This window comes from Chrysemys picta, chromosome 9 (assembly GCF_011386835.1).
Source record: "Chrysemys picta bellii isolate R12L10 chromosome 9, ASM1138683v2, whole genome shotgun sequence".
NCBI lineage: Eukaryota > Metazoa > Chordata > Testudines > Emydidae > Chrysemys > Chrysemys picta.
Genome location: NC_088799.1, coordinates 935748 through 954951, shown reverse-complemented (window position 1 = coordinate 954951; position 19204 = coordinate 935748). Strand labels below are relative to the sequence as shown.

The 19204-nt window shown below is 43.2% G+C and overlaps 1 protein-coding gene across 9 annotated transcripts in view; it reads right to left on the bottom strand.

Moving 5' to 3' along the window:
- Positions 1–19204, bottom strand: part of ACAP2 (ArfGAP with coiled-coil, ankyrin repeat and PH domains 2) — a 128335-nt gene that overhangs the window by 5912 nt on the left and 103219 nt on the right. For 7 of the 9 annotated variants that reach the window (XM_065557453.1, XM_065557454.1, XM_042843844.2 and 4 more), the window contains 7 exons: positions 18227–18321; positions 15090–15274; positions 14174–14266; positions 9920–10107; positions 9500–9609; positions 4903–5013; positions 4568–4629 (listed from right to left, as the gene is read on the bottom strand). In XM_065557453.1, coding sequence (XP_065413525.1) covers positions 4568–4629; positions 4903–5013; positions 9500–9609; positions 9920–10107; positions 14174–14266; positions 15090–15274; positions 18227–18321 — 844 coding nt within the window. Of the gene's footprint in view, positions 1–4567; positions 4630–4902; positions 5014–5972; positions 9203–9499; positions 9610–9919; positions 10108–14173; positions 14267–15089; positions 15275–18226; positions 18322–19204 lie in introns of those variants that run through there. The other 2 variants (XM_065557458.1, XM_065557459.1) reach the window with 1 other exon arrangement.

Genomic DNA, 19204 nt, shown 5'->3' with positions numbered 1-19204 from the left:
AAGGAAGCAGATATTCTCCCTTCATCCACTTCCACATGGCATGGTTTTAAATGACTTTACAGAGCCTTTAAGGGACAGGGAGTAGAAGGTTACATTGTCATTATGTCTTTCCGCCATTTTATATGTACATTTCTCCAGTGCCAAACTGGTGTCATTCCTGTGACTTTGTGGTTAGCATTGTGTTCATTTGAAAACAGAGATTCTCAGAAATGACATTGCCAGCAGATCGAGGGAAGTGATTATTCCCCTCTATTCGACACGGATGACGCCACATCTGGAGTATTGAGTCCAGTTTTGGTCCCTCCCACTACAGAAGGGATGTGGACAAACTGGAAAGAGTCCAGCAGAGGACAACGAAAATGCTCAGGGGGCTGGAGCACATGACTTATGAGGAGAGACTGAGGCAACTGGGCTTGTTTAGTCTGCAGAAGAGAAGAGTGAGGGGGGATTTGATAGCAGCCTTCAACTACCTGAAAGGGGGTTCCAAAGAGGATGGAGCTCGACTGTTCTCAGTGATGGCAGATGACGGAACAAGGAGCAATGGTCTCAAGTTGCAGTGGGGGAGGTTTAGGTTGGATATTAGGAAACACTATTTCACTAGGAGGGTGGTGAAGCACTGGAACGGGTTACCTAGGGAGTTGGTGGAATCTCCTTCCTTAGAGGTTTTTAAGGCCTGGCTTGACAAAGCCCTGGCTGGGATAATGTAGTTGGGGATTGGTCCTGCTTTGAGCAGGGGATTGGACTAGATGACCTCCTGAGGTCCCTTCCAACCCTGATATTCTATGATTCTATGACCCTTGGCCAGAACAAAATTAGAATAGTGGCGGGGTTTACATAAAATGTAACCATACAGAAATCTTCCCCAACTCTTCACTAGCACATTTTAAAAAGGAACTTCCTTTCTCTTGAAATTCCTTTCCGTTTTCAGGTTTATCTCCAAGCACTTTTTGAGACCTGAACAGACACACCATGTGTTTGATCGTAACAGCTACTGCTAAATACTTCTACGGCGAGGCAAGCATACAACAAAACTGGAGTCGTGATCATTCATCTAGAGAATATACACTAAGGAACACAAGTCAGAGTTGACCATGTCTAATGCATGTTATTAAAATAACAACACAGTAGAAATTGATTCCATGGATGAACTAGTGCTGCAGTTCAGTTAACACATTTGGTTCTTTGATGTTCCCTCTCAAGAAAAACTGGTTTGTGCATGATACATTTTTGGCTCTATTTTTGGCTATTTTGGATGAGAACAAAAAAGTATCGCATACAAAAATAGACGAGTAAAATAAAGTGTTCCTTAAGTTTTTACACTGCATGAAAATACTTAATACTGTAAACCTTGTAAATATTATTTTAAAACATTGTTTAAAAATGAATTCTGGAAAGCCCCTTTCCAAGCAAAATGTAGCTAAAGTGCGGATTCTTAATACAAAAATACTATATCACTGCTTAACCATTCAATAGCAAAATAACTTAAAAGGCACACATTGAACATTTAAGAAAAGACAGGAAAGAGGGTAGCAGACACCTGATAACAGACTTTCTGTAGCACCAAGAGGTAAGCTTTCTCAAGCATTATACAAGGAACAGTACCCATGGAGTATATGGCTTCTACCACCAGCAATGCATATTTTGTAGAATGAGCTGTTTAAATCAGCTGATACCCATTACATAAAGTACATTTTGGAAGACTCATTGTACCATGCGAAGTCATGCGTATGTTCCATCAACAGTCAAACCAATCATGTTTTTACATCAGAAATGTTGATGCTACTTAGCTAAACTAATCGTTGGTTTCACTTACTTCATATCATGGGTAAGTGGATACTGCAATCGGAGCTGTGACTGCAGCTCAGGTAGGCATACCTGCAGTAACTTTAATCTAGCTAATGCGGCTAAAAATAGCAGTGAAAACTTGGCAACACAGATCTTCGCTGCAGTCCAGCAACACAAACACGTACCCCCAGGTTCCAGGCGAGTTTGTACAGTCCGTGCTAATGCCAGTGCCACCACGCCTTCACTAGTATTTTTAGCCACACAGTCTCGTTAAAGCTTGCGCAGGTATGCCTACCTGAGCCGTAATCACACTTCTGACTGCAGTGTAGACATACCTTAAAGTACAGGAGTATCCACTTCACATCGCTCCATGCTTACATCAGGACTCTCTTACACCACACTTACCCTCACCTAACTCCAAATCCCAGGAAAATTATCAAAGAATCTAGTATTATACCATCACCTTTTTCAGAACCATCTCTGTAGAGCACTATTAGAGTAAGGGTGGCAAGGACATTTTAAGATACATCTCTCTTGCAAAGTTGTTGCCTTCATCATCACAGTAAAGGCAAGGTGAACATATTTTGTGCTCAGGCTGGTAAATTCACATGACAATTTGCCAGGCTTAACACGTATTAACATTGAAAACATTCCAATCGTTAATTATAATTTGTAAATATTTTGAGTTAATCAAATACTGCTGGTCACAAAATTCCCAGGGACGCAGCATGATCCGGTGACTGAGGTGCTGGACCACAAGAAAGAAGACCCAAGTTCTACCACTGGCTCTGCCAATGGCCTCCTACATAACTTGAGGCAAGTCACTTCCCCTCTCTGCACTTCTATTTTCCCTTTATCAGTCTTGCTGATTTAGATTGGGCAGGGACTGATTCTCACTGTAGGTACCACGCCCAGCACAATGGGGTCTCCAATCTCAGCTGGGGCTTGGAGATGCTGCCATAACACAAATAATAGATAATCCTCAGATTGTCTTTGATGAAAAAAATTCTCTGTTTTCTGAGTTTTCCAGCTGGTTGAAAAAATTTTGTCTAAAAATCCTTTGAACACAAATCTGGGGAAGACATTTCCCATTTTCAGGCACCTCAAGTTAAAGGTTAGACATTCAATGCATTTTATGTAAATAAAATTTGCCTGTATTTGTTATGAACGAAAGCCAGCGCAAGCCCTGGAACGTTCAGTAGCAAAAAACCTCTTTTTTCTACATACTATACAAATACAAATTCTGATTTATAACACTTTCGCACCTGTGGCATGCCAGTTAATTTACCCAAAATTTATATTAAAAGATTTTACTTTAGAACTACCAAATTCAAGCATTTTGCCTCAAAGCAAATGCATTCCACCCTTGAAATTAGATGGTCATTTCTTTCTTTTTTCTTTAACTTTAGTTCTCAATTTCATTTTCATTTTAAATAGTTAGGAGGTTCCCTGTTACCTGTAGCCTGTCAATCAAACAGCACACAATTTGTTAGTTGTTAATGTCACTGGCTGAATGTTGGACAGTCAAAAAGGGGATGGACTTTCCTTTACTCAGCAGAAGAGCCTGCATCATTTTTGACTGGTGGTTTCTGCCAAGTTTAATGTCAAAAACCTTTAATATTAACTTAAACCACAACTCCAAGAAAATTCAGAGTTATGGTTGAAAATCCATCCTTAAGGAGGTCTGTTATGAAATATTGGTACATAATCCTAGGTTTCTGAATACTGGATTAAGCTGCAGGATTTATGTGCGTATTTATGGGATATTGATGTTTGGTTTGATCTGCTGGCAAAGCACTTATGCACAAGCAGTCGCTTTGAAGTGAATGGCACAAGCTTAAGTTCTTTGTTGGATCAACACCACAGTGATTAGCACTTTGCAGGAACGAGCCCTTGAAGCAGGATGGTTTTGCTTTAACTAAATTCCCTGGCTGGTGCCCATTTAAGTCAGATTTAACAATAACTAGTACCATAATTGTCAACCAACTTCATTTCTATTATTGCTTTCCTTTAGCATTAGTTTAAATAAGTCCCCAATAATAAAAGTGGTTTGTATAAATATAAGTTTAGACATTTTGGTGTAAATGTTGTTTGCCCGTGAGCTGTTTGTACATATATGCCAAGTGGGATTTTTTGCTTTTTAATACCAATTGGACCAAATGCCTGCCAGTTTTTTCTAATGTACTGGTTTAGTTGTATAGTACAAAAATGTGTCTTTAAAAATGAATGTTTGGTCTAATGTCTGTACAACTTAAAAAACATTTAAAAAAATTATTAGTGCAAAAGAAGCCCTTCTTTTGATGTTTGTGCCCATAGTGATTTTGTATGACTTGTGTAGGCCTCAGGAAATGGGGTTCTAATGGAGAAGACAGACATCCCATAATAAGATTAACTCGACTGCTGCTGAACCATCCCGCTAGAGGGCAGCAGCTGAACACTGCCTGGGTTTCAGCAGAACGTTACTAGAAAGCTGCACAGCAGATGGTGTGGAGGGCCACCAGCAAAAAGAGTTGCATACAGCGGTGCTAACATGTACCACGACAACTGTGAATTTCAAACACCCTCCCTCCTCAACCTGTGAGCACTTGACTGTTTAGAGTATACAACTGTCCACTTCAATCAAATGTCATCCATGTATATGTTGCTTATGAAAACACTGTGGTATGAAGCTACTTTAATTTTCTTTTGCTCAAAAACTATGAATCATCTAGCTGTAAACTAATAAATTCCTGAATGCATTTCTTATACTGCATCTCAGTATGGTTATTAGTAGAGTATTGACCTGGCTGTCCATAAAGTCCTTCTGATTCCCGCATTTCTTCATTCATTCTCGCCAAACGTAACCTATGGTTTGGAAAAGACAAGAATGTCATTTTGACTATGTTGAAAATAACATAATACAAACTATAATGCATTTCTGAGTTTCATCAATGAAAGATACTTCTTTCAGGGCTTATTTCAGTTCATCCAGTGAACACTATGCCCTCTCTCTCTGGATTGCCTTGAGTTTGTCCATTCTGATATAAATTCATCCAAGTATTTCTTATATGCTTACAGGACTCAGAGTATAGCAATACAGGAAAAAATCTGAAATTCAACCTAATCAAACCCACTTACAGAGTTACGATATCCGCATTTGCAGCTTCTACAGCTATACTCAAAGGGTCTTTTCCTTCTTCATCAGTGGCATGCTGATTTGCTCCTCGTTTTAGGAATAAACACACTTGCCTATTAAAGAAATGGCATTATTCCATAATTTCCACCAGAAAAAAAAATCAAACATTTTTACAGACAAACAAGCTGGATCCAATACAGTTTAGTTTAAACCAGCTACAATAATCTGAACATCTCAAATCCCTTCCAAGTGCATTTTACACAAACCCTAGCAACACAGCTTCAATCCATCAGCTCAATTAATCTGAAATGATGCCAAGGTTTCAATAGTGCAGAAAGTCATTTCTTAATTTAATCAAAACTAAACTGGAGCTGTGGAATAATTTTTGATAAATATCAGAGGTGCACCTTGCAGATCAGGTTAAGGGAATGGAGACTGTTACAAGGGGTCTCTCCTCCCTTTGGCGATCACACTCAGTAGGACCAAAGGCTTTAAGACCTCACAAGAACGTAAGAATGACCATATGGGCGATACTAGGCCAATGGTCCATCTAGCCAAGTATCCTGTCTTCTGACAGTGGCTGCTGCCAGATGCTTCAGAGGGAATGACCAGAACAGGCAATTATCAAGTGATCCATCCCGTCACCCACTCCCAGTTTCTGGCAGTCAGAGGCTTAGGGACACCCAGAGCATGGGGCTACATCCCTGCCCATCCTGGCTAATAGCCACTGATGGACCTATCCTCCACGAAATTATCTAGTAGTTTTTTTTAAACCCTGTCATAGTTTTGGACTTCACAACATCCCCTGGCAATGAGTTCCACAGGTTGACTGTGCATTGTGTGAAGTAGTACTTCCTTATGTTTGCTTTACATCTGCAGCCTGTTAATTTAATTGGGTGACCCCTGGTTCTTCTGTTATGAGAAAGGGTAAATAACACTTCTTTATTCACTCTTCATACCACTCATGATTTTATAGACCTCTATCAAATATGCCACGCCCTCTTTTCTAAACTGAACAGTTGCAGTCTTTTTAATCTTTCCTCATATGGAAGCTGTTCCATATCCCTAATAATTTTTGTTGCCCTTCTCTGTACTTTTTCCAATTCTAATATATTTCTTTGAGGTGGGGTGACCAGAACTGCACACACTATGCAAGGTATAGGAGTACCATGGATTTATATAGTGGTATTAAGATATTTTCTATTATCTATCCCTTTCCCAAAGGTTCCTAACATTTTGGTAGCTTTTTTGACTGCTGCTGCACATTGAGGAAATGTTTTCAGAGAACTATTCACAATGACTCCAAGATCTCTTTCTTCAGTGGTAACAACTAATCTAGACCCCATCATTTTGTATGCATAGCTGGGATTATGTTTTCCAATGTGCATTACTATGCATTTATCAGCATTGAATTTCATCTGCCATTTTGTTGCCCAGTCACTCAGTTTAATGAGATCCTCTTGTAACTCTCTGCAGTCAACTTAACAAGTTAACTATCTTGAGTAATTTAGTATCAAATACAAACTTTGCCACTTCACTATTCACCCCCTTTTCCCGATCATTTATGAATATGTTGAAACACACTGGTCCCAGTACAGATCATTAGGGGACCCCCATTATTTACCTGTCCCCACTGTGAAAACTGGCCATTTGTTCCCTATCTTTTAATCAGTTACTAATCCATCAGAGGACCTTCCGCTTTATCCTATGACTTTGCTTAAGAGCATTTGGTGAGGAACCTTGTCAAAGGCTTTCTGGAAGTCCACGTACTCTATAGCCACTTTGTCCAAAGTTTGCTGACCCCCCCGCAGAGAATTTTAAGAGATCGGTGAGAAATAATTTCCCTTTACTAAAGCTGCATTGACTCTTCCACCATATCATCTTCATCTATGTCTGTATTTTATTTACTATACTTTCAAGCAATTTGCCTGGTACTAAAGTTAAACTCACTGACCTGAAATTACCAGGATCAACTCTGGAGCCTTTTTAAAAAATTGATGTTACATTAGCTATCTGCCAGTCATCTGATACAGAGGTTGATTTAAGTGATAGGTTACACACCAAAGTTAGTAGTTCTGTAATTTCAGGTTTGAGTTCCTTCAGAACTCTTGTGTGAATACCATCTGTTTGACTTACACTACTGTTTAATTTATCAATTTACTCCAAAACGTCCTCTACTGACACCTCAATCTGGGACAGCTCCCCAGATTTGTCACCTAAAAAAGGTCTCAGGTGTGGGAATCTCCCTCACATTCTCTACAGTGAAGACCAATGCAAAGAATTTTTTTTAGCTTCTTCGCAATTGCCTTATCTTCCTTGAGTGCTCCTTTAGCATCTCGATCGTCCGGAAGTCCCACTGATTGTTTGACGGGCTTCCTACTTCTAATCTTCTTAAAACAAACTTTTGCCATTAAATTTTTGTCTTTTGCTAGTTGCTCGTCAAGTTCTTTTTTGGTCTCCCTAATTATACTTTTACACTTGAATCATTAGAGTTTATGTTCCTTTATTTTCCTCAGTAGGATTTTACTTCCAATTTTAAAGGATACCTCTTTGCCTCTAACTGCCTCTTTTACTCTGTTTAGCCATGGTGGCTTTTGGGGGGGGAGGGGGGAGGTTCCTCTCGTTTTTTTCCCCAGATATACATACAGTTTGCACCTCTACTCTGATGTTTAAAAAAAATCCATGCAGCTTGTGACCCCTTAATTTCTGTTTAACGAGCCGCCTCATTTTTGTGTTGTTCCCTTTTTTGAAGTTAAATGCTACTGTGGTGGGTTTCTTCGGCATTTTCTCCTCTACAACGACATTAAGTTTAATTACATTATGGTTGCTGTTACCAAGCGGTTCAGCTGTATTCACCTCTTGGACCAGATCCTGTGCTCCACTTAGGACTAGATCAAGAATTGCCTCTCCTCTTGTGAGTTCCAGGACTAGCTGCTCCAAGAAGCAGTCATTAATGGTGTCTAGACATTTTATCTCTGCATGCTGTCCTGAGGTGACAGGCTCCTCAACAATATTGGGATACTTGAAATCCCCCATTATTATTGGGGTGTTTTGGGTTTTTTGTAGCCTCTCTAACCTCCCTGAGCATTTCACAATCACTGGTCAGGTGGTCCATGGTATATTCCTACTGCTATACTCTTATTGTTCAAGCTATGGATAGAAATTCCAGGAGATTCTATGGTACAGTTTGATTCATTTAAGATTTTTATTATATTTGACTCAGCTTTCTTTCACACATAGTGCCATTCCCCATCAGTGCAACCTACTCCATCATTCCTATACAGCAGAACCTCAGAGTTACGAAACCCAGAGTTACAAACTGACCAGTCAACCACACACCTTATTTGGAACCAGAAGTACACAATCAGGCAGCAGCAGAGACACCGCCCCCCCAAAAAAAGAAGCATCAGCAAATACAGTACAGTGTTGTGTTAAACGTAAACTACTAAAAAATAAAATTTAATACCAGGCACTCAAGTTCACCCATCTTAGTGTTTAGACTTCTTGCTTTTGTATACAAGCACTTGCAAATCTGGTCAATATTTAGTTGTCTGCCTTCACCTGATATAATTGAATGGGCCTCTTTTTGTCTTACTGTTTCTTTTCATTTCCTGCCTGTATTTTATCAACTTCTATCCTCTCCTCTTTACTAGGATACAGAATATCCTCTAATAAATCCTCCCTTAAGGGATGTCTCTGTCGGAACCAGATGCTCCTCCACACCTGTCAGCTTCCCTCAGCCCTTAGTTTACAATCTTTTTAATTTTACAGGCCAGAAATCTGGCCACCCACCTACAGCATGTTGCAAAGGAACAACCACTGAGCAGCACAAAACAAGATATAATGTATATGCTGAAGAGTCTTTAGAGTCAGGTGCCTGCTTGTAGCAGTGGAGAGTTGCTTTTTGAAATCCTGTTCAGCTGCCTAGCACTGGGGGCCCTTCACCTATACTAGGGAAGGCACTAGGCTTTTCTTCCCTTCGTCAAAACTCTCCCGGGATGAGGTGACATTCTGGCAAGCCTGGCAGTCTCTCGGCAACAGCAGTTCAAGCATGTGTAGAGCAGGGACACTGCAGGTCAGACCATTATTTTCTACTTATTTTTATTGCAGTAGCATGTAGGGGCCTCAGTCATAGATCTGTGCCCCACTGTGCTAGGCAATGTTCGAACACACGTGAGGTGCACTGGCAGAGCAGTGTGTGTTGACAGGAAGGAATCGGACTGTTCTGGCCCCCCTCTCCACCAGTTCTATCTGTTTGTCACTTTCATAAGAACTGCAGTGCCCCTCAGGAGTTAGCAGCAACTGGTAATAGAAGAACATGAGATGTATTTCAAAATATCATTCAATACATATTATTACAAAAAGGAAACTGGGCTTTTCAGTCTAGCCCTTTACAGTCCAATATGTGGCTTGTTAATGAACAAAAATACTAGTCTGAAAAGAGGCTGTGCATACCAAGTCAGACTGTCCTTAAGAACTACTCAGCTATTCAACATGTATTAAAATGCCAGGAAATGATGAAAACGCAAGTAGTATATTTGCAAATCAACTAATATAGGGAAAAATGGGTGTTCAACAAGTACTGCAGCAGTGTGTTACCCAGTGTGCCCCAAGACTGTGGCATGGTGTAGTGGTCCTCTTCCTTTCACATCCCTATGGTTTACATTGGCACCATTCTGCAGTAAGAACTCACAAGTAACCAATGAGCCCTAAGGAACAAAGACAAAAGACCAATTCAATGCTTAACCCTTTAGAACCAAGGCCAAATCCTGCCTTTGGAGGATTTGGCCTCAAATATCACATTTAAGTACTGGCTGTGTATATGGTCTCAACCAGGTCAGTAACAAAGAAATGTTCAGAGATAACTTTATGAGAAAGGAAGGTAATTTTATAGTCAACTTGGGTGCCACTAATCAAATGCCATCATTAGATAGCAAGGCAAATACTTCGCTGTTATCACCTATCCAGAGATATTTCTACTGTTTCCCCCCATGAATCAAGATGCAGTAATTCACATACCCCTAAGACTGCCTGAATCAGTGGTGTCGCTTTGTTTTCTTCTGTATTGACCCAGTTTACATCAGCTCCATGGGCCAATGCCTCTGCCATATCAGGAAGGTTCTTCTCATAGGCAGCTTGATAAAGCTGCAGTCCTGGATGAAGCTGTTTCGAATCATGAAACACAGAAGAATCTCGCTTTTCTCCTTCTGAAAGGAAGAAGATTAATTATCTGTAATTCTTGCTCTCAGAGGGTTCTGAATACACTTAGAATACAGAAATAGATCACTCCACACAGCAAATCCGGGCCTCTGGCACATGGCTGCTCAGACTTTGCAGAACAGTGTTCTGAGCCACTGAACCATCTTGCCATCAGGGGACATAGATGGCCACAGCTAAGTTCCATCTGCCAATGAAAGTCACTTTGTGGTTCCATTCAAAACTACTAATAACCACCAAGTTATTAGTACTTGTGGAACATCGCTCATCTAGCTATTGCATCTGATTTCAGAGAACAAGAATCACAGCCAAGAAATTTTCTTTTCTCCCAAGGTACAACTTGTAAAGGAAACTGAAGAGTTCCAGGGATGCATCCATACAAAAGTCTTAACTAGTAATATACAGAAACCTGCTATTAAGCTAACCCAGTAGAAATAGGTGTCAAAGGAACCACCTAGTGTCAATACAATGCATAAATAAACAGTAATGTAAAGTTTTGACTAGAGAGGTAAGATTGCTCTGAATATGCCAAAAACCCACCACACACACAGTACCTGGAAGCAGAGTTTGTGTACTCAACCCAGAAAATGGTTGTTGAGCAGATGGCACAAGCCAGGATTTGTGGCATGATAGAGTCCATGCAGTGATGCTTTGTACACACATGAGGAGAACTGCATGGGGCTGCCCTGAAACGTTAGTCTAGCACAGTTGCAGACTTGCCCTCTGACCAAACATGCAGAACAGATCTTTCACGCTCTAAGCCTAGTTGGGAATAACAGTAAAAAACGATGTCAGACAGCTCTTCAGCATGGGGCGAATAAGGATATTTGTGACAAATTAAAGAAAAGGAAAAAGAAAGTAGACTGGATGCAAGAGATTCCAGACACCTTGGTGCAACCACACTAGTGACCTGGCTATGCTGCTACGGATCCACCAGCCTGACCCAAGGGAACTGCACCAAGATGCACAGATTCCAAGGCCAGAAGGGAGCACTGCGATCATCTAGTCTGACCTCCTACCTAGCACAGGCCAGAGAACCTCCTGCACAATTCCCCGAGCAGACTAGAGTGAATAAAAGGCCTGTCTGGGAAGTCCAGTTGTATTGCCAGCAAGGACAAGAGAGGTGCATGACAGGAAGAAGCAGCCTTGATGTACACCTTGAGGAAGTTTTAAGGGGGTGAAACATCAAGACTCAGAGATGATACTTGGATACAGCCCTTCAGCGCTGACCTATGGAACAAAGAATAGCTACGAAGATGTTGAACGGTGCTTCTGGGCCTACCAGGCCAGCTCTGCTCTGAAGCACCACGTTCCAACCCTAAGAACTCAACATGGCTCAAGGCTCCTTCCCTGAGGCTCTGTGCACCATGCTGGTGTTAACTTATGGGATGCATTGGGGAGGCTTGTCACAAAACGGCATTCACTCCAGGATCTGACTGCAAGAGGCGATCCTACATGCCAATCCAATACAGACACTGGAGGCTATGACCTGTACCTGGGTGACACCGCTCAACTGCTGGGGTCATTCCCCAAGTGTAACAAACCAATGATCAGAACTGAAACAAATCAGCAAAAGAGATGCATCACAGACACACAGCACGTCAAAGTCTCATCACACTGGCTGAGCCTGGCCTCCCTCTAGCAGTCAGTTTTCTCTTATTTACAAGCCTAAGTCCTCCTCGTTCTTTTTGCGGATACAGACTAACACGGCTACCGCTCTGAAACCTGTCACCATGCAAGGCACTGCATTTAGCCGTATGAAGTGGAAATCCATCAACTTCACGATTTCAACAATTTCCATCCCACCAGAAATTTGTTAGTCTCCAAGGTGCCACAAGTACTCTCGTTCTCTTTAAGGTAGGTCTACACTTGCAGGGTTTTTGCGCTGTAAGCTTCACGCGTGATAGGGAACCGGTGGAAGTGAAGCACTGGTCTGCGTACTCACTAAATTCCTCAGGCGTCAGAGTGTTCACATGTGCAGCACTTCCATCCGATGAGAGCAGCTGTCCCACAGTGCAGCTCTCTCCATTTTGACAATAGGTCTTGTGGGTGATCACGGGACACCCCGGTCCCTGCACAGCCCCCTCTCCCCAAACACTGATCAGCTCGCGGAGCTCAGCATTGCTCCGAGCAGGGGAGTGTTTGCTCCATGGAGCAGCCATTGTCACCTGGCCAGATAAGTGAGCACTTGCCAAGAAAACTGGAAGGGGAGTTTCAAAGTTCCCAGGGCTTTACAGGGGAGGGGTGGACGTCTGTTTACCTGGCGTCAGAGCAGAAGAGCTGCTGGCCAGACTGGTCACCTAGGCACTGTGGGATATCCTGCGGAGGCTAAAAGCTCTGTAAACAGGAAGAACGTGTCTTCACTTGCACATCACCACAAAAGCATCACCAGTAAGATCTGTACGCCTCTCGTGGAGGTGGTTTTCTTTTTGCGGTGAAACTTCAGAGCTGGAGCTATAAGGGCTAGTTTACACTGGCAGCACTAAAGGGCTGCCGCAGCAACGCTTTACGGTGCCTTGTGTAGTCGCAGCGCAGCGTTGGGAGAAAAAACACTAAAAAAAATCGCTCTAAAAAACCCATCTCAACAAGGGTTGGGGCTCCCAGCGCTGGGGCACTGTTTACACTGGCGCTTTACAGCGCTGCAACTTGCTGCGCTCGGGGGGGGTGTTTTTTCACCCCCCTGAGCGAGAAAGTTGCAGCCCTGTTAATTGCGGGTGTAGACCAGCCCTAACAGACTAGGGAGATGCACAGAGAGAGAGAGAGAGAGAGAGCGCGCGCGCGCGCTGATGAATCAGAGCTGCCTGAGTTGGAGTCAGGGACAGGTGAGAGCTGCCAAGAATCAGGGCTGTGGGATGGACCCAGAAGGAAGCAGAAGGTGGTTCCGGGGAAAGGCTGAAGGCAAAGAGAGCAGCAAGAGGTTTGCTAGTCTGTCCCTGAAGCCAGAGAGCCAGGGCTTGAGAGCAGGGGAGAGGCTTATTGGCTAATGGCTCCATGCTGGAGAGCTGGACCCAGGGGAACCGTGAGAGGGCTACGGAGAATGACGGATGCTGCCTGCTGAGAAGAGCGGGGTTGCACTCCATATGGAAATGTGGACTGGGGCCTGGTGAAGGGCACCAGGGTCGCACCGGAGGGCTGAGACCTGGTGAGGGGCACTGGAGCTGTGTGTTGTACGAACCGTTTGGACGATGCTGGGGAAATTCTGGAGTATGGAACGTTTTGTTATGATTTATGTGCATGGGACTTCTGCAATAAATGAACCCCACAAGGGCTGTTTGTCCTCAGAAAGACTCTCTAGACTATTTCTACGGAGTCTGCAGGGGGAAAATCAGGCAGGTGTGCGCATCATGCTGCAGCAGAGCGCTTCAGGCACAGACCGCCCGATGACAATACCGAAAACCCTTCCGCTTTTACCAGCTGGGCTAATGGAGGTATCTTGGGGAAATAAGAGCAACTTTTAAAGGAACTCCCAACTCTGATTGTTTCATTGCTCTGCTTTCAGACCCCTACAAAAACTGTACATTCATTAAGTTCCCATTGTTTCTGAGTAAGTCAGAATTCCATCTTCAAGGATGCAATATATATTCAGCTATTTATATATGTTCCTCTGGACACTTATTTGCAATTTTTATGATTGGTGGTTAACTAGAGATGCAAGTCTTTAATGCCAGAATCCTTCCTTCAAAGGACAGTCAAAACAGTACTGCTCTAAATGCTGTAAAAAGAAATTCCAGTTTGGTATTATTTGAGACAGAAAAACATCTTCCAGTTGGATTTAGAAGAATTCAGCTACCTTCCTGCTACCACACTTGAGAGGGAGAATGGATAACAGACAGGGAAAATGGGTGAACGACGATACTGCTGCTCACTCACAGGAATTATTAGCTATATTAAAATGGCACTTGGAACAGGAAGGGGAAAAGGGGAAAATCTTAGTAATACATCAGTATTTACTGGGACCAGCAAGTCTCAGTCTTAGTCTTCTTTTTGCTAGCATGTTTTTAAGCAGAAACAGAAATCACTTAAGTCCCATCTTTTAAAGTGCAAGATCAAACGGACCTGGCTCAAACAAACTGTTTGTGGAGACGATGGAGGCGAGGTGTTCTCTACTGTCATCGGCACTGTGCTGGGTCCCACTGTCATTGCTTCTTACTGTTTTTAGGGAAAAAAATGTATTAGAGTTCACGCTACCAAGGTACCCACCTCTCACAGACAACATGAAAATAAAGCAAGCTCTTACACTTAGTCCTGAATTCATGACCAGTTATTTTTAAGGGAACAGTGGTAACTAGTCAATATTTCTAATGTATTCAAAGAAATAATCTGAAACTGCACTTTTGATCCAGACACTTACAGTGGTTCAAGCTGCAACCATTTTATAAAAAGGAAAGAGGTCAGGATAAGTCAAAAGCTTAAATTATTTCATGGAAACATGAAGCAATGCACTAGCTTGGAGACAATGGACTACAGGTAGGGAGATGGTCACACCACACAATGGACCACGAGTGCAGATGCTGAACCCACCATGAGAGTAGTACTTACTACTACGCAGTTTTGAAGAGGTATCAAAGTAGGAGAAGAGTGAATCTAGCTCATCAGGACAGAACAGAGACTCCCGCCTCACCTCGTCGCTACTTACAGCAACCGCTGGGGACATGCAAGTTAGCAAAGCACAAAGCAGGCGGCAAGGAGGGGAAAGGGCAGGAAGAAGTTATTGGGAAAGTTTAGGAGGATAAAAATAGGGAGGAAAGACTGTGGTTAGTACATTTCTGAATTTAAGATGCTCCTCCCCCTTAAAATCAAACACTCCAGGGCAAGTATTATTTTTCCCAGAGCCTCTGAAAAAAACTTTGAACAACTGAGACCCAGTTCTGGCTTTTATTTACTGAATTGCTATCTTAGTAAAGAGAATAATACCAGTAACACATTTTAAAAGAACATGCTAATAGATACAAGGATAGAGGGGTGTAAATACCTGTGGGAGAAGCTGTAACTTGTTCACCTGGCAAAGGGGATTTTTCAGGGATGTTGTGCATATTTTCCTCCTGCCTTTGAGGCAGAACTTTTGTTCCATGCTCAGGAGGAGATACTGATGCAGGCTGTCTCTCCACAAATTTTCTTTCCACGTATTTTGCTCTGATATAATCCTCTTTCTCCTGCCTGGCATAGACAAACGTCAGCTAAGTTATATTAACGTTACTGAACACAGTAAGTGGTGCACACATTCAGATGAAAGCCATTATCCAAGTATTGCAATTCAGCCTCTGAGTTATTTGCATGTAAAATAATCTTTTATTAAGAAATCTGAAGCAATATTTTCCAGCTCTCTGAAATGCAAAATTCTTGAACAGATTTTAAAGTTCACTTTGGAAGTAAGCCTGCATCCATTTCAGCCCAAGAGAAGAGTTTTTGAGAATGTTGAGTGAATTGAACAAAAAGTTATAAGAAAACCAAATTCAATATTTACAATAGTTTACACTCCCATGATAGAGTGTTATACTTTAGAAACATCTGCGTACTGTATCTTTATAAATGTAACAGCAACCTAATAAAATACTGTCCATTTAGATTTTTATGTAAATATTGATGTTATGCCTGGGAAAGTTACGAGATCACAAGGACTGGACGCGAGAGTGATGAATGATGCCAGGTGAAAAGCAGGCAGCTGCAGCATAACCTACACTGAAATGCTCTTCCCTGACCTCAGGGTGCCATCAACCAGCATGTGTGGCAGAGACAAACCGGTCCTTTTATTTTTCAGCCAGCTTTCAGGCATGAGCTAAGAAAGAGCAATCAAGTACAGGAATAAACTAACGGAAGGGTTGATAAAACCACTATCACTGGAGTTACTAAAGAACAGCGAAGACGCTAGTGGGAATGATGTCAAGCATCCTGCAGCAGAGACTTTCTAGCATCCATGCACCACGAGTGATCTGCAAGCCGTGGCGGTCCAGAGCATGAAACTGTGTAAGAACACGCAGCAGGTACCTAATTTGGGTATGAAGTGTTCTGTAAAGAGATCTCTTATAAAGTGGCCCACAGAATGAAAGATTGGAGACCTATTGTTATATATGATTGGGGACAGCTTTTCCAATGCTTCATGGTCAGGAATGAGAGGAGAGTGTGGCAGGATCAGAAATACCTACTTGAAGGTTGTTGAGAAGAACCTAGAGTGAATGTGTGGTGGAGAATAAAAAAGAGGACAGAAGGGAAGTATTGTATGGGGCAAGGAACAAAGCAGCACTGAAAAAAAGAGGATGACATTTCCCATGAGACTTCTACTAGTGGTACTTTGCAGAATGAGAGCGGGAGCAAGAAGATAGTGAGAGCGAGGAAAGATCCAGGACTGGTGTTGGTTTTGGCAGCCAGAATGGTGGACGCCAGGAATCAAGAAGCCATGTCTAGGTAAGGTGGAGCTGAAGGCCACAGCCATGGAGTCAGGAGAGGAGGGAGCTCTGAGAAGGAAAGAGAAGGCAAGAGCAGCAGAGAGTCACTGTGCCTGAAGGAGGAGAGTGGGGGAAGGGGACCAGCACTGAATGCAATAAAGTGGCAATGAGAGAGGGAACCCTGACGCGGAGGGCTCAGAAAAGAGCAGTGTTTTGTGAGGAGGTGGTCAGTCATGGAGTGGCAGAGATAGTTGGTAGAGGTGTATTTCATAGCTGCAGGCAAGGAAGTGAGTAGCCCTGGAGTCAGACTATCGTCAGCATAAAATTTGAAGTCACTCAGGTTAAGGGCTGGGACGGAGAAAAGGGGGAAACTAGGGAATCAGCATCAGCACAGGAGAAGGATGGCCGATGATGGCCTCCTGAAGGAGTAAGGTGAGGATTTGGACAGGAGAGGAGGTGGAGAAGAGGCAGGGCAGGGGCAAGGACTTGGGGGAAGGGGGTGGAATGGGGGCGGAGCGAGGGCGGATGCTTGGGTGGGAAGAGGCAGGGGGTGGACGGGCACCCACCTGGCAGAGGGGAAGTCAGTGCCGTTGGGGGTGAACGGTGGAGCGGTGAAGAGGCAAGCGGGGAGGGTGAAGAGGCGAGCGAGCGGCGGGCGGTGGGGATGAGGAGGCGAGCGGTGGATGGGGGAGTGAGGAGGGACGCAGCAAGCCTGCAGGGGGCCGGGGGATGAGGAAGGCCGTGGGGGGGGGGGCGCCCTGGGGCGGAGCCTGGGAGGAGTGGGGATGGACTGTGGGCAGGGTTGATGGCACCCCAATGTGTCCTGATATTTTAGCGTTGTGATCTGATCACCCTAGAGATAACAGCTATGCCAGGAGAGCTAGGATCATAACAAATGCTGTCAGCAGCGAAGAGATGGTGGCAGAGAAGGAGCTGAGGGAGAAATTAATGAACATGAGAACTGGTGGGGACGAAGGTAAGGTGGAGGAGGCTAAAGTAAGGCTTTGTCTACACTAGTACTTTCGTTGGCAAAAGTTATGTTGGTCAGGGGTGCGTTTTTTTTTTCAGACCCCTCACCAACAAGAGCAGCGGTGTGGAGTGAGTGAGTGAGTGTTAATTATGCCAGTGGGAGAGCTCTCACGCACCAGCATAGCGCAGCTACATGAGAGAGCTCACAGCGGCGCAGCTGCAGTGGTCCAGCTGTGGCGCTGTAAGGTCCGTAGTGTAGACATAGCCTAAGGCTGCAGGAGAAAGAATGACAGGATTGGGGGGAGGGGCAGAAGAAGGGGGAAGAGACTGGAGAAAGGGTGAAGGGAGCTAAGTAGAAGCCAAAAGGGAGGATTTGGTGGACTGCTGATGAGAACACAAAAGCTTTAGCCTCCACCATAAGCAGCTTCTATGAATCAAGTTAGTTTTGAGAATTTCCTGGCAAAAACACGTCAGTGAAAAGCAGATTTCACTTCCTCGCCCCAGTAAATGCTGGGCTGCTGAATGACAGCACAGAGAAATAGGCTGTTCCACAGGGGATTGCAGCAATCGGGATGGAAGAGAACCTGAAGCCATTAGGCATTTGACCCTAATAAGCAATGGTGCAAAATGGGCACAAATCAGCAAGACAAAGACAAAATTCAGTTATGTGTGCTAAGTGACAATGCAGAGAGTTTAAATGGAGAACATTTATAGCACTAGTTACAGGAAGATCAGTAAAACCAAATTAAATCACTACCTTTGGCTTCCAGGTTGTGGCTTCTTAACTCCCATTCTTTCAACTTTTGCTTCATAGATTCTATTGATGACATCATTCCCCAATTCACACATCAGCTACAAGACAAGAAAATATCAGCACAACTATAGAAGGCGTTAACTCTCTGAGTGATAGTCATACCTCGCCCATCACTGCAGTGTTTGGGCCTCTTGAGATCTTTCATTTACAATAGTTTGTTAACAAACCTTGTAAGGGTAGGGCTAATGATTTTTACTCCAATGTATTTTTAGGAAATAAGTTGCAAAGTATTTTAAAAATGGTGAATAAGAGAACAGACTTCCAAATGAGGTGATGAAAAAATTGTTTGGGCTGGTAAATGGCAAGTACCAAAAAAGCACTACAAAGGACTAGCAGCAGGTTAAAGTGTGATTGTAGTCTGAAAAGTGATTATGTAAAAATCATCCTCCTTTTTATTCACTCAGCCATACCTGCACACTTGATTCACAAAAATACCTTTTACTGAATATACTCCTCTTAGTCCTGCAGAGCCCGCGCACGTAAGAGGCAATGCACTGAGTTCTAGTCCATCTCATATCAACAGAATCACTTACACCTGTACAAACCCTGGATGGTACAGAGGCTGCACTGCAAGTAGAATTTCCCTTGCCGAACTGTTCTTGGCAGTGGTGTGCCAGAAGGAAAGAACACAGCTTGACTCTCAGACCTAGACAGAGATTGCTAACCTGGCTTTTAAAGGGGCGGGAAGTGTTTAATTGTAAAATGAACACATTTGAGGTGGAAATCCACGACACAAACACTATGAAATCCGCACCCTCATCCCTGCTGCCATTTTTACAGGGTATTTTTTAGGAGTAGAAAAGCAGTAAGGCCCAATAACTTGTGAACCATCCTAGCTAGAACCAAATGCTTTGGACCAGCTAACTGCACAAATGTATAAAACATTTTTTCTATTCATCACGTGACACTGGATCTTAATCA